Source organism: Lingula anatina, chromosome 1, assembly GCF_051362555.1.
Source record: "Lingula anatina isolate TDL-2025a chromosome 1, LinAna3.0, whole genome shotgun sequence".
Lineage (NCBI taxonomy): Eukaryota > Metazoa > Brachiopoda > Lingulata > Lingulida > Lingulidae > Lingula > Lingula anatina.
Window position 1 is genome coordinate 12,781,328 of NC_141767.1, and position 15,389 is coordinate 12,796,716.

General features: G+C 37.3%; 1 protein-coding gene across 14 annotated transcripts in view; it reads left to right on the top strand.

Annotated features, from left to right (window-relative positions):
* Nucleotides 1–15,389, top strand: part of LOC106170586 (neuron navigator 2) — a 167,818-nt gene that overhangs the window by 93,643 nt on the left and 58,786 nt on the right. For 12 of the 14 annotated variants that reach the window (XM_013550494.3, XM_013550496.2, XM_013550499.2 and 9 more), the window contains one exon: nucleotides 10,999–13,489. In XM_013550494.3, coding sequence (XP_013405948.2) covers nucleotides 10,999–13,489 — 2,491 coding nt within the window. Of the gene's footprint in view, nucleotides 1–2,336; nucleotides 2,508–9,307; nucleotides 9,495–10,998; nucleotides 13,490–15,389 lie in introns of those variants that run through there. The other 2 variants (XM_087000651.1, XM_013550504.2) reach the window with 2 other exon arrangements.

A 15,389-nucleotide genomic window follows, 5' to 3' on the forward strand; every position in this document is an offset into this window, starting at 1 on the left:
GACATAAGAGGAAGTCTAGGAGACTGCTGGTCCTATATTCTTGATAGTAGAAAAAGTTGTGATGGATAATTTTCAATTAACTGTTTGATTGAACATTGCTTTTCTTTGTCAAATAGTTTTTTTTTTTAGCTTGTAAGAAACAGAATGAAATAAAACCAAAAAGGGATATATTTTATCAGTAAACATCTACATGGACCTTCTTTTAATCTTAAAATTTGGAACATGATATAATGAATAAGTCACCTGACCCTGTAGTGCCCATCTTTTTGATATACAGTGCCTTGCAAATCATGAAATGCCAAAATGAAACTTACAGGGTAGACTTCAAAATGAACCCCAAGTAAGCATGAAATGATGCAGAATTAATTGTTTGTTGCTTTAAACTCCATAGTTGTCATATAGAAAAATAAACTTCAGTGTGATGGGCCCTAAGCGCCATGGCCCCCAGATCATAAGGCACAGGATTGTAAAGACGCTGAGGCTGTTTAGCAGAAAATGGCCTAATGTAGCATGAAGGTGTCTAATGAGGTGTTAGATTGGTCAATTTCTCTAAATGGCAGTTGTTATCTTAGTCTAGCTTCATGTCAGGCCCCAGTCCTGGCTGTGTGTGCACTTGGTATGAAACAATTGGTCTGCTGTGCACGCAAGTACATCCATACACACACACCAGCACGTACGCACACATACACACACACACACAGGGGCGTAACCAGGCATACGCACGGATGCACTGTGCGTACAATTTTTTGAGCCAACCATGATATTATTCTCCATAAATTCAGTGTATTTTTTACGGAATATAATCGTACCTGGGAATTTTCAAAATCTGTGCGTACAATTTTAAATGGTCTGGTTACGCCCTGCACACACACACACACATCATGTGGACAGATAGAATTATATACACTGTTTTAAAACTTCCTTACACATGGAAATCTATTGTACTCAAACTATTGCCATATTTACATATATTGTTAATGTTTATTTGCTTGGTTACATAAATGTGAAACTTTTGATGTCAGTGATCTTTGTATAAAATGTATATAATAGTATTGCAACACAAAGGTACATGATTGATGCATTTTCTTATATTTACCAGCCAACAGAGGCACTACAGAACTTACATGATGAGGCGGGATGCACCTTTTGAGAATTAATTACAAGACAATAGGGTAATGGAAATGAATTATGGGCTATTTGCATAATTAATTCATAGGACAATGAGGGCAGTTTGGAAATATCCTGTTTTGAATAGAAAGTCAGAGGAAGAATAGTGCTATAATGATGCATTTTGATAGGTCTTTGTTGTGGGTTGTGGTAAACCTCTACAGCAAATGTGGCAGAAATTTTGAATTTATTAAAACTAAGTATTTCATTGTGTTGGCACAAATATCGATCAATAAATGTCCCTTTCTAAATGTTTGCCTTTAACTTGATCAATATGTAATTCATTTTCAAATTAAAAATCACAATTTATAGAGGGAATGAAATATAAGTAGCATTGTAGGCCAGGAAAGGTCTTTCATGTGTGATATATACATAGCACTGCACAATCTGGTCTGTTGACAACACTTGGTAAAGGTTTAAATGTCAAATCATTTCTCACAATAGATAATTACCTGTTTTACCACAGGCACACCTGTGCTATATTGGCAGGTTTTATTCAGATTCAGGGCCCTAAATATAGATAATTGCTCTGTGAAGGTATAATGCATGATGCCATGTTGGTGAGTGGGGTGGACTACTGATGTAGATCCAAAACTAAGTTTAGCCAATAATGTATGCTTTAATTCCAGGGTAATTGGATAAGCCAGGAGACTATTGGGGACCTCCATTCACTATTTAGAATTGGTCTTTTTTTACCATCCCCACTTGTTGAAATAGGAATGTAAATAAAATATACTGTAACTGTACTTCTCCATTGGAGGGGTTTATACAGGTGAGCCCCACTGATATGACCAGCCTTTGTTCCCCTCTCTCTGCCTCCTGTGGATTGAAAACAAGGAGAACCTTAAAAGACTGGTGAATTTTGACCAATGGCAGGGATCATATGAAAAGTTTTGCTGATGATGGCTGAAGGACTGATAGTGGAAATAAGTGGCAGTGTCAGAAGTGTTTATATATGTTGATGGTTTACTCTTTAAAGATGAAAAAGTTTTTTTGTTTTTCACCAGTCTTTTACTTTGTGATTACATGCATTTAAACTAATTGCATTAATCAAGATAGATTCTTAGTGAGTGCTCCACCCATCACTCTCCCCCCTTGGGAAGAAAAGTCCACATTGGTCTTGTGAAAACAACCAGTAGTAAGATTAGAGGGAATTGTAACTAATTCTAACCCCAACCACATGCTCTTGCCCAGGGGCATTGTTTGGACAGCAACCCACATACCACTTGCCATGTAATTTTCTCCTGTAGATTTTCCTCTCCACTACAGGGCTGCCTTGACATCTTTTTCTCTCAAGTTTGTGTCATCTGTTGTCTAGTGCTTTATTATGCAAAACTAAGGTGAGATTTTTTTATTTGGAATCATGAACAATTGAAAAATGTTTAGGAAGTTAACTTGAAGAATTTAGTTGGATAGAAGGTCAGTGAAGATTGATATATACTGCACTTATGAAGTTCAGACCCAGTGGTTTATAGTTTTGTGGTTCTTTGTTTATAAAATGGGAAGAGCAAAAAGCTTGTTCTCAAGAACATGTGAGACATGGGGGCATTCCGGGTAGAGTAAAGTATAGCTCTTCTAAAGTAAATGTGGTGAAAGGAATTATGTAAAACTGTAGGGAGCCTGTGTTTTAGGATAGGGTTGAAGATATAAGGTTCTGAAATCTTTAGGTCATGGCAGTATTAAGATGAACTTGATGGACAGTTTACTGAATGTTATTTTGCAGAGACCCAGGTTGAACATGTTTTCGGGACAGGCCCTATTGAGAGCCAGATTATGTAGATATATTGTTGGCACAGCTAGACCAGCCTAAATTGTGTTTGTTTGAAACATTGGTACATATTTTACACCCTTCAGATTGTGTTTCAACAATATGTTTGGTTGTATAAAGTAACTGCTCCCTAAAATCTTGAAAGTCTTGGCTTGCTTAGAAGTAAACTTCAGAGTTTCAACATTCTGAAAAAAGATGTCATTTTTTAAAAACCAGATTTCCTCATGTTTTATTTGAATTTTTTTATTTTTCTAGGTATATAGAATGGAAAACATAATATGATCAGTACTCACTCACAAAATATTTATTTAAAGATCAATAACATTTAAAGACCTTGTAATGAATTTGCCATTTGGTTATTTCTTATTGTGTCTTTATTTAGACATCTGTGCTAAAATAGTGCGTGAAATCACTAACCTCAACATGGCAGCGTTGTGCATTACAAGTGACTTGGAGAGTTCTCTCTTGTACAGCAATATATCACTGATCAAGGGAATGATCTTGAATACGAGGTGATATTAAAAATGAAGACAAATGAAAGACTTAATTAGAGAGTGCTAGCAAAGGACCAACAATGGTCTATTTATAACTCAATGTTTTATTTTAAGTGAATTTTCTTGAGTTGACAAATTGTCCTTGGATTTTTCAACTAAGGAATTAGGTTTTAAGATAGATAAGGTTTTATTTAATGAACAGAAAAACAAATTGGATGCTAAATATAGATCACTATTGGCAAATTTGGTTATAAATCGGCACAGGTTGTGATATATCAGTCTCTGAAATGTATGGTTGATGTTTATAAAGACAATATTCATTCTCTTATTTATATTAGTCTGTTGTTATGTTGCCCCCATCTTCTTTCTCACCTGAATCATGGTAACCCCCCCTCCCCCATGCATAATTTAAAGTCAGTTTTAATGATTGTTGATTGCTGTTCATCTGAAGTGCTGAAGTCTGAAAGTTGATCAAGTTAGAAATGAATGAGAGAGATATGAAGACTCTTAAACAAAGGACTTAAAAGAGAATGGTATATTTTAAATGTCCCATATTGTTTCCATCACAATTAAGTAAAAGATCAGGGATAACAGTCTGAAAAAGCAAGTGGTGGTTTATTTTGTGTGACTCCATGTTTTGGCAGGAAAACAGGTTCTCTGTGTTCTCAGCTAATGAAGAAATTTAAGCAGAAAATATAGCTAGGAGTGCTCAAACAATGTACCCTCACAGCTATTATATGTGTAGTCCTCTAAAAGGTGTGCAGGGGTAATGATGTATAGTCATTAGTTTGTACTGGAGACAAGACAAGCCTTGGTGCCTTCCTGTGTTTACAAATCTTCTTCAAACGGTTTCCTTTGATCTGCTTCTGCTTGGTAAAAACTTGCACATTTTTACGGTTTATTTGTACAACTGTGTATCTAATGAATTTTTTTCTTTGTAGGTCATATGATTTTTTTATCGAGTGTTTGGCATTTTTACATGAAAAAAGTTGATAACTTCTCCTCCTAGCAGTGACAAGCTGCCAACACTTGTAAGAAAAACTAAGGTAGAAACAAAATTTTATTTTCACTTTGGGTGATGCTGTTCTTCAGTTGATGAGTTTTTGATTTATTTCCTGGAAAAAGTTTTTTTTTTTTGCTGGTTGTAAAGGCAGTATATAAATTTTAGTTCAATCTTAGTCTTATCCTATTTTTGTGCAAGCATGCTTTGAGCAGTTTAGGCAGTAGGTTTAGCAGGCATAGCATTTGGACCTGCAAGGATGTCTTTTTTCACCAGATCTGTTTTTCATGGGAAATGAGTTGTGACACACTTGATCACAGTCAGTATATACCCCGTTCACACTACAGTTGCCAAAATGCGCATTTCTATAATTCGGATTTTTCGTAAGGAATCCGATTCGGTATTGCGTTCACACTCGCTAAGCGAATCCGAATCCCACGTTGAAAATTTCAGGTTAAACTTCCTGTTTTGAACACTCGCGCATGCGCCGCACAGGAAATCTTAAAATATCAACAAAAATTTGTGACGACAAATGCAACTCAAAAGACATTCCAGCATTCTTGAGAAGTATAAGGGGGCAAAATAAGTTTGTTTCCTCATGTTGTAGTGAGTGGTGACACGTTTGGTGCAATCGCTAAAGTAATAAACCAGCGTTCATAGATACCAGCACTTATCTGCACACATGCGCAGTAAGATCTGTACAGGTGTCGATTCCGGTAAGTTATCCGGATCGCGCTTAGAAATCCACCTCGCTTGCAGGATTTTGAAAATGCGCATTTTCAAAATCCTCTTGCGTTCACACTACTGCATTTATTCGAATTGTGACCTAATTTGCAACTTATCCGGATAACTGAGCGTAGTGTGAACGGGGTAATAGTATCTAATAAAACCAGGAAGTCAGGTCAGCTATTCCCCAAGGGAGAAAGTATATAACCCAAACAACAGTATAATCAAAGAATGGAACCAAGGCATGTCAGTGTCAGTTTGAATGATCATCATTTTATCCTTGTGTTTATCGCTTGTGCAATGTTATAGCTCCTGAGAAGCTGTCTGTTCTCCTAATGTATCCTATGGATGAGGTGGGAGCCATCCATTGTGTTAGTTGTGACAATGAATGCAAGTGCAGGGATGCCATTTGCAGGAGGCCCTTCAGTTCTGGTATTTAAAAAAAGCATTAGAGATTGGCTTCATTTTCAAGATTTATAAGGCTGCTACTAAATGGAGAATCAAATGGACATATTTGAATTTGGAAACCAAATTTGCCTAATGGTCCTTGGGCAACAATTGGAACATTCAATTTACATTGATTGCTGGAGAAAGATTAGATGTCATTCCAATTGCAGAAACTAAAAATAAGAATAGTTTGGCTTTTTTCCTGACAGAGTTAAACAAAAGAGGCATATCAATCTTCTGCAAAATACAAAAGATTTCAAAATGGAAGACTGTATTGAGGCTGCCATATATTGTAATTAATCATAGTTGCAACTTCAATGAAAGTGATATCAAGTTAATGTGATTATCCAGATAAATTCTGCCCTATTTCTGTGGCCATGACTGAAACAGATCCCATAGACGCTGAATACACATAGTATTTGAAATGCTGCCTTTTTTGCAGAAAAATGGCTTTGGAAAGTGTTTAGAATAAGCCCAATAGAATTGATCGACGGACATAGCAGTTTTGCTGTTTGGCACGCAGCAATAAATCATGGTACGAGCTGAATGAGTTTTCTATTAATATTTGATCTTTGAAACGGAAATTTGAAGTGCAGTTTTTTTTCTGAATTTGATTGGAATATAATAGTACTGCAGGATCTGGAACTCGAGCACAGAGAGTATAGCTTGCTTCACAGCTGGTATGGCCTCTGGTATTTCTGTGTTCCTATGTTCTGGGATGAAGTTTGTGGGGACAAACAGGTAATATGAACAATTGTTATTTTTATATGCTTATGTATGTGTGTGTGTACATATAAATGAAATATCTTCTTTACATAAATCAGTACATCAGAAATGTATTGATTGAGTAGAGATTTACTAAAACGTAGTGTGATGATGTGAAGTCCCTTTGTCCTTCATTGATGCATCATGTCTTATTGTAGGATGTGCCTTTGTATTGACTGGCAGTATACTAGAAAACCTGCAGTGCATGAATTATTTAACCATGTCAGAGATGGTAAAATATGAACATGTTTTTTGAAGTCATACTATGTTGAAAGGTAAATTTCAAGCGTGTTATTCATAGTGTTCAGATACGCAGTGAACAAATGAACACAACATAGTATAACAAGTGTCAACATGAGGAGAATGGATTGCTACACAATGGAAGTATTCATATACAACTTGTGTATTTTTTTCCTATCTATTCATAATGTACGTGGAAACCCAGGCACATACCACATAGTATGCAATGATTAAGATGACTCACTGTTGTTGATTATTACCTTGCATGGCAGGTACCAGTGGGGATAAAGAAACTGGAGGGTCTGCCTTGTATTTATTTTAATGACCTATTGAAAAAAGAAAATTGGCTTACAGTTATGATACAGTAATGTTCTACTGATAGTCCATAATATGCTGTTAGCTAGGCTTTCTGCTTTTAAAATTCAGTTAGGATTGATTGCTAAAATACATATCTCAACTTGGGGGCTGCATTTGTAAAATAATCATAGAAGGGTCAATATCCTATATAGAAAGTTGATTTAGTGATGAATAGACAGTGGGATATTATAGAGATAGCTTCTCTTTGTCTTGTGCTTTATATGTTAAAGGCTGCTGTTGAATAATGTCTTTGTTTGTTTGGGTATATATATGTATATATATGAAGGGAATCTAATTTTTATTATTGCTGCTGAGACTGCTTTTCAGGTTAAGTTTATTGATAATTAAACAAGTGTCATTATAGCATAGAAAATTCCACAAGTACAGAATCAGTGATACACTATACAGTCATTGTTGCATTCATCATCAAGTCACATATGAAGTACATTCAATCGAAGGAAGAAGTACTTAATCATGGGATTCAATTTTTCTTATCAAAATATAAGCGAAGAGAAATGTTTTGGTGTGCGCATCTTTTAACGATTACCTATAATGGTAAATAATGTTGCTAGTTGATTTTCATTCTGAATTATTAATGGAAAATGATAATAAGTGCTGAGAATACTGTTTCTTTGAGATCTTAAAAAAGGAATACATAGTGTAACAGTAAAAACAAAATGTCACAGTTCAGCTTTTTAAATAGAAAACAGTACTGAGACAATATAATGATAGAAAATGTCCATAATGTTTTATGAAAGCACAGTATAATTTGTGAGCATGTGGATGATGGTGATGATCTCATCATATGAGCAGCATGTGGTCCAACACCTGTATCAGTCTCATAAATAGCCCCATACTGCTTCTGATCATAGAACCACCATTTATCATCTGCTATGTTTTTCTTGGTTGCTTAAATTTAATCAAATGACAGTGCCTTATTGAAACTGATATATTTTCCATGATTAATCAACATTCATGTATAATTATGCTTTGTTAGCTGCTACTGTTACTTCTGGATATTGGGGTTTATAAACCATAGAGACCATAATATTATTAAGTGTGTAATATTTTGGATGATTAAGAGTTGTCCATGCATAATTAAAAAATACTTGTTCTGGTCCGACTGGTGTCTTTGGACGCTGGTTTTTCTGGCCTCTCGGGCATGTGTATTTTTGTTGAAAGTAATTTCCTTTGTGGCTTACCATCTCCCTGGGTAGTTTTAATTGAAATACTCCAAGTGTCACATTGGCATAAGCAGAGAATATTGATACCACAAGGCCAAGAGTTTTTCAGTATCTGAATAGATATGGAAAAAATATTGAGACAATAGAATCATATGAGAGTTATATTTTATACATGTGGGAAACTCAGTGCACTGATCAGGATTATAAAACAGGTTAACAACCACAGGACATAAGAATTTTACCAAATATTGTCTGTAGTGCTAATAGACAGATAATCTAGCATTGATCTACAGAATATCTGCTGGCTGACTGGAGCTGAAGAGCCACTAATGAGAAGAAGCACCGAGCAGACATTCTTGGCATAACTTGGGTTAAAAAGTACAAAAGGAAATCTGGTCTTGATAGATGTTTATGAACATTTTTGAGGAAAGGAAGTGAACAAGGAAATGAGGCACCTTCACACTTTGTTTCATCTTTCTTTTAAAGTTGAAATTTAAGAAGAAATATCCATTTTGGCCTTTTTAATGATTTAACTTTGTACATTTTCTTAGTATGTTTAGGAGGCAGTGGTAAGTGGACGTTTCTATATTGGTATTGCCTGAATATTACTAGCGTTTTGATATATGCTTTAGTTTGAAAATCTTTCAATGATTTTACTTCAATTAAGTAAAACGTGCATCTTTAACGAGTGTCAGTTTTACGTTGCAAAATTTTAGAGCCTGGAGTATAATTTTATGACACCTGGGAACTGGGATAATTTAAAAGTAGATGAGGGCTAAAATGTCCCCAAGGTAAACAATATTAAGTCTATAGATTGTGTGCTGTTTTTTTATGGGGTACTTGAAGGTTGATAGATGGGAAAATATATTGTTGCAGTCATTTTAGAAGATAAATGCTATTTTTACCTAGGCATCCTCATGTGAAGCACCATATTTTTTGTATATGATGTTTTTTCTCAATTTTACGTACTCCACCTGGGCGGCAGCTTGATGCTCTGCAGGTGACATAAGGCATTTGATCTGCAAAGACATCTTCCTAAATGTATTACCTTGAAAGGGTTGAGAACTTAACCCAATTAGGCCTCCCTGTGACAGAAAGCGCAGTGATTAAAGTTTACAGTTACTTGAGTTCTTTGTTGAGGTTAAGTGACAGAGCGTAAACCCCTGTAAACCCTATGAAGAATTTCATGCTGTTCTTCACGCACGAAATACTGCACAGTCATATATGTAAAATTGTGGCCTGCCTCAAGTGTGAAGGTTGGCCAGCTGTCTCTGGTTACCAGTTATTTTCTAGGAATTTCTGGAAAATGTTTCTCAGGCTGTTGGTGTGGAATACCACAAAAGAGGGTAAGAGCTTGTGACCTGTTAGATAAATGTGTAGAAAGAGGGGGAAGAGTTTCACCTAGCAGTAGCTATGTGAGGTATATATGACCTTGTAGTCTTGGGGTGAATTTCAATGTAGAAAACACAAGGGAATTTGGCTAACGTGATATTCTTAGTTTATATATATATATATATATATATATATATATATATATATATATATATATATATATATATATATATATATATATATATATATGCACACAGTAGGCTAAAGGGATAAAAATACATTCTACAAGATTTAACTAGATTATTTTGATAGGTTGTCAGATTGGGATAGATCTAGGGTATGTGATAAGTCGAGTATTTTGATGTTGTCATGGTTGTTGTCATATTGTTGCATCAAACTAATGCATTTTGTGAATGGTTCACTGCAGGTTTTGTGCCTTTGTTTTAGGCAAGCTTCATTACACATATTTTTTTTTGTTCTGTTACCTTGGATATTAATGGCCTGACGCCAGTCTCTCAACTGTAGACTGGTCATGGTTTGTTGGCCACAGTAAAAATATGCATGTCATTATATCACTGTTGTTAACATTATAAAGAGAAACATGGGGAAACAGAATAGAAAGAAATGTGTAGCATTGACTGAAAGCGTGTTTGACAACATTTTTTCAGCATGTCAGGGACAATAATATTCCATAGCAAAAATTGTCTTATCTCATGGTAAATTATAAGGTGTGAGATGCTTTTCTTGCTTTTATCTTGTATCACTATTGGTGCATTGGGGTCTGTATAATATGGGGGCGAGTCATATAACTATACCTTAGATTAAATTAAACAGAAAGATGAGTACTGGAATGTGTTCTTTTTTATGTTTAAAACACATTTTATCATGTAATGTAGGGATAAAAAAATATATAATGCTTAATGTATCAGAAAAGGCATACGCAGGATATATCAACGCAAAATTTTTTTACCAAGAAACTGGTGCAGTGGCAGCAACATATCCACTGCTGTTATAATGGACAAGTCTTGACTGAGAAAAAACAGAGGCTAGTGTTTAAAAACACAGCTGACATTGTTTTAAGGTTCATGCCACTGCTGTGCCATGCCTTGAGGGAGGTGTCAGGGTGAACTACGTTGAACAGTGGTTTTTCACATACATATCACATTTCTCAAAGTAGGAAAATATTAAAGTTGATGCTTTGATATTTTTTATGGAAGATAATAGACATGGCCAAGATTTAGATTGTGCTGACTTACTTCAGTGGTGCAAATATATATTTAACTCTGCAGTAATGGATGGGTTTTTGTTTATTTGGTAATAAATCTTGTAAAGGAAAGATCTTCTAACAAGTTGTAGTTTAATTATTTCAAGTACTGATTGTTGAAGTTGCTCATTTCTGAGCGGTAAATTAAAAAAAAAAAAAAAAGAAGAAGATTTTTAGGGCTAGATAATAAGCTGCCAATTAAAGAATCCTAATTTATGATGAGTAATAATTATTATTATTTTGTGACCTTTCAGGTTCATCACTGCCAACTTCTAAGACCAGCAATCTCCGTGAGTCTGGAACCACACGGTCCACATCCCCTGGTGTTACTTCCAATATTCCAATCCCTGGGGGCAGAGGTCTGACTGGCAGTAGAACTCAGACTTCAGACAAGAACGCTAACCGCCTTCCCACGTCAACAAGTACCAGTTCAGCAAGTTCTGGCTCTTCATTAGGGAAAGGAACCAAGGGCGTGTCTCTTGGGGCTCAGAAGTCTGCAGTTTCAGGAAATAAGAACTCTATGTTGGACAAGTTCAAGTTCTTTAATTCTAAAGACAAAAGTAAAAGTGGAGTAAACAAAAGTGTGTCTCGGAGTACAACAAGCTCCTCCAATAAAAGTGACTCTGACCGTTCCTCACATCGGAGTAGCACTGGTAGTGGGGGCGATGGATCATCTTCCATTGTTTCTGATGATCCCAAAGGTGTTCCAAAGCCTGCTGGAAAGGTAGTTAAAAAGACCATTGGTCGCAGTGGGGTCGGAGCTGTGCGGTCACCCAGTTCTTCTAAAGTGAGTGAGGACAGACGGACTACACCGCCAAATTCTGGCCGTGTGTCACCAGCTACAAGTTACAAATCTACAGCAAGTGCCAAAAGTGATAGGACTTCAGCCAGTGCACGCAGTGGACAAAGCAGTCCTGGCAGCTCAAGGAAATCAAAAATTGCAAGTTTGATTCCTAAAAATAGTACCCCTGGTAAAGTGGGGAAGACGTCCCCAGTGAGTAGTCAGACTAGTATCCCTACTGCATCTACAGGCATCCCAAAACCTGGGAGTGTGGTAGGGAAAAGTACAAAAGGGGCCAGTAGGGAGGACCTGAAAGGTCCTAGCAGTATTAGTAATAGTAATAGCAGTGGTGCTGCTGCTGGGGGAAGCACAAAGACAGGACTGGCTGCTCCACACAGTAGACCTTTGCTGGGCACCTCTGCAAGTTTGAGGGCATCCCAGCGAGCAAAGGCCCTGGCTGGTGGCTCAAAGAGCAGTGGCAGTCAGCTTCCCCCACCTGGACACATGCAGGGAATGCAGACCTTCCAGCAGCACCAACAGCAGACTCCAGGCAAGAGCCTGCTAGACAAAACACATGCTGATCACAATGCAAATACTCAAACAACTTCTTCCAGCAAGGTACAGGCGAGGACTGTTCCAACATCAACAGTGCAATCTTCTGCTCAACAAAACAATAGCACTGCTGTCCCCTCTGCAGTGGGTGCTGGACACAAAAATGCCTCCTCGGCGGGGTCTGGTCACCACCATGCTGGCCAGGGGTCAACTGCAAATCACAGTATTAAAACAAGCAGCTCACAGACCAATAATGTAAGTGCCACAAGTAGTGTGAGCAAGTCTAGTGGAGGCACACAGACTGGAAGCAGTAGTCTGGCTCAGCCAAAGATGGTCAGTAGTGGAGGCACACAGACCAACTTATCTGCTCTGCAGAAAATTCACAGCCAGAAAAGTGGAATACCAAAGCAAAATATAGAGGACAGTGTAAAATCAAAGAGTAATATACCAGGGAGAAGCTCGGGCAGCAGCAGCCCTGCACTCAAACGCAAAGATCTCAATAATGTTCGGTCTTCTCCATCTTATAGTATGAGTAGTGGAGACTCCTCATCAGGACTAAAACGCAGTGACTCTTCCAGTCCGTCAACAAGTAAGAGCACGACATCTTCAAATGACAGTGTAATTTATAAGCCCTCCAGCTGTGACGATATGTCTGGTGTGGAAAGTGACAGCAGCCCAGGCAGGTCTCAACAGTCCAGTAACAGTAGAACAACTGCCTGTGTGTCAAACTCTGAATCTAAACAAAATGCTCAAAATGCTCAGCTCAGTGGGGTAGCCAACAGTGACAGTATAAACAGTAGTAGTAACACAAAAGTTGAGACCACATTCAGCAATGATGTTAAAACGGAGTCTTTGGGACCCAGCACTGAAAGCAGACAGCAAGGGGGCACCCCACCAAAACAGCCCTCCAAGGAAACCACAATAGGGGAAGATTTAGAAGGAGGTGCTGAGGACACAGTTGACATCAAACCCATGCAGCCTCTGTCACGATCATACTTGAAGGGACTGTCTGGTAGTGGTCAGAAGGGACCCCAAGGTAGTGGACCCATTAATGGCCAGAGTGTACCCCACTATCTCAGCACCACATCAAGTAGATATGGGATTAACAAATCCTTGCTGGACCCAGTCAAGGTGTATGCTAACTCACAGAGAAGACTGGGCTCTAATTACGGAATGTCGTCAGATTATTCCGACTACTCTGATGTTGAGTGTTATGCAGATATGACAGCAGGGTACATGTCAGATGGAGACATCTTGAAGAGTAATAGAATTGATGACTTCAGTGGTTATCTCAGTGAAGGTGGGGCTTCCATGTATGCACGGAGAATGCAGCAACGATTCCGTGAAGGGATGCAAGCTGTGCGGGAATGTATGCAGAAGAGTGCTGGGCTGATTGACGACGATGATGATAGGTAAGTTTCTCTGGATTTTGTGCTGGTTGGCATGTATCTGTTTCTTTTTATTATTGTAAATAAAACTACTTGAATAATACATATGCAATTGCTGTGATGATATGCTATGATTATTTGATGCGTTCTTCAGTCCTTTAGTTATGTTCTTTGAAATATTGGATTTGTGCATGTAAAATTGTTATGTTTATTGTTATGCTATTCAGTTTACTCAAAAAACAAAAATGTGTTGATTTGTTGAACTGTTTTTCTGTCTTTATAATGACAGTGAATGTACATTTAGTTTCAGACTAGAGCACATTCCAACACAATCCTGGCTGAGACATTTCATCCCACCTAGCGCAATACACTGATCCAGTCAGTCTTCTTGACTCTGTTGATAAACTGAGTGATATATCATTTCGACCGTGCATATTGATATTTAAAGAAAAATAATTATTTTCAGATGCTGTGGTCACCTTATTATGTTTCAGGCCATCCTTGTGAAGTGATTTATTGTCCAGGTATCAGGGTCTCAGACATATGAAGCAGCTCCCCCTTGCTTACATGGTGATACCTGCATCTTGTTAACCTTTTGTTAGGGTGGAAGCTGAAATGAAAGGCTTGTGTCTTAGGAATTAAATTTAGCCCCTGACTGCTGTACACGGCTATTCTTAGAGGTGAACATGTTGAGTTGTGCTGCAGGCTGCCTAGACAATGGTGTACAGGCATTTGGTGTTTTCTTTCCTTTGTTCTCATGTTAATGGGCACACAGGATCTTCTTGTTGTTAAAGATTTCAAAAGGATCTAAAAAAAGAAAAAAAAAAAACCACCCAAGGTGATGTGTTGAAATAAAAAAAAATTAGCATTATTGAATGTAATTATCTATTGATTTTTTTAGAAAAAGGTTAATGTTTTACTCATATGGCCATGTCACTGGAAAAAATGTAAAAAAGACATATTATTTGTTAAGTTCAGAATGTTTTTCCTGAAAAAGAATAAGGAAACATTAACATTTCAGCAAAGAAAATTTTTAAAAAAGCATATTATTATTCAAGAAATTCATCTAACAAGAATAGTGAGAATTATACTCTGCCAACAGTAGTCAATAATTTGACTACTTTTTTTCATGACTTTCCACCAAGGAAATTCTGCATTGCTCGGTGCATTGCGTCCTGAAATGGCCTGTGTGTGTGTCAAGTTGACAGCAGTGTCACTGGGGTCTGGAGACATTTGATCCCAGCTTTAGAAGATCTGGGTGTCCCACTGGGACCAAATGGACTGGTAATGATAGGATTTAAGAAGATGAACATTCATGTGGAAAGGGAGATAGATCCTGGCGAGATTTAGGTGGTTGTTACTAAATATGAAGCGCCTTTAATAAAGGTTGAGAAAAAAAGGGATATGGCTGCTCCATTTTGTGACTTGTTCAATAGAATGGTGTATTATAAACTGTTAAAAGGTACTCCACATCAATGGGAATGAAGTTTTGTAGTTGTGATGGAATTTTAATTTGGTAGTTTTAAAGATGTGTTCTCGTGGCTTTGGCAAAGAGTTTTGTAGCCCTATCTTCAGGAAGCTCAATTTCAATCCACTTGTAATACCTCTATTACCTTGCCACCATTGTGTTGTCAGCTTCTCTTGGGCATTTCTGAAAAATTGCTTCGTGTGAGGAGGCAGGAGAATCTGCATCTGCCTCCTCAAGTTAGGTATAAAGCATTTTTCTTATTTTTTAAAACGAGTGAAAGCACAGCTTAAGTTTCTCCACCACACCCACCCTTATTTACCTATAGAAAATAAACAGGTGCACCTGAAGCCATTTACAGGGGCCATACTTTCAAATTTAGACTAATCAGAAAAAATCTTACTAAAGAAGCTTTTCAAGAGAATATTGGCCTTTTTTTTTCAAAAAGCCATGCCTTTC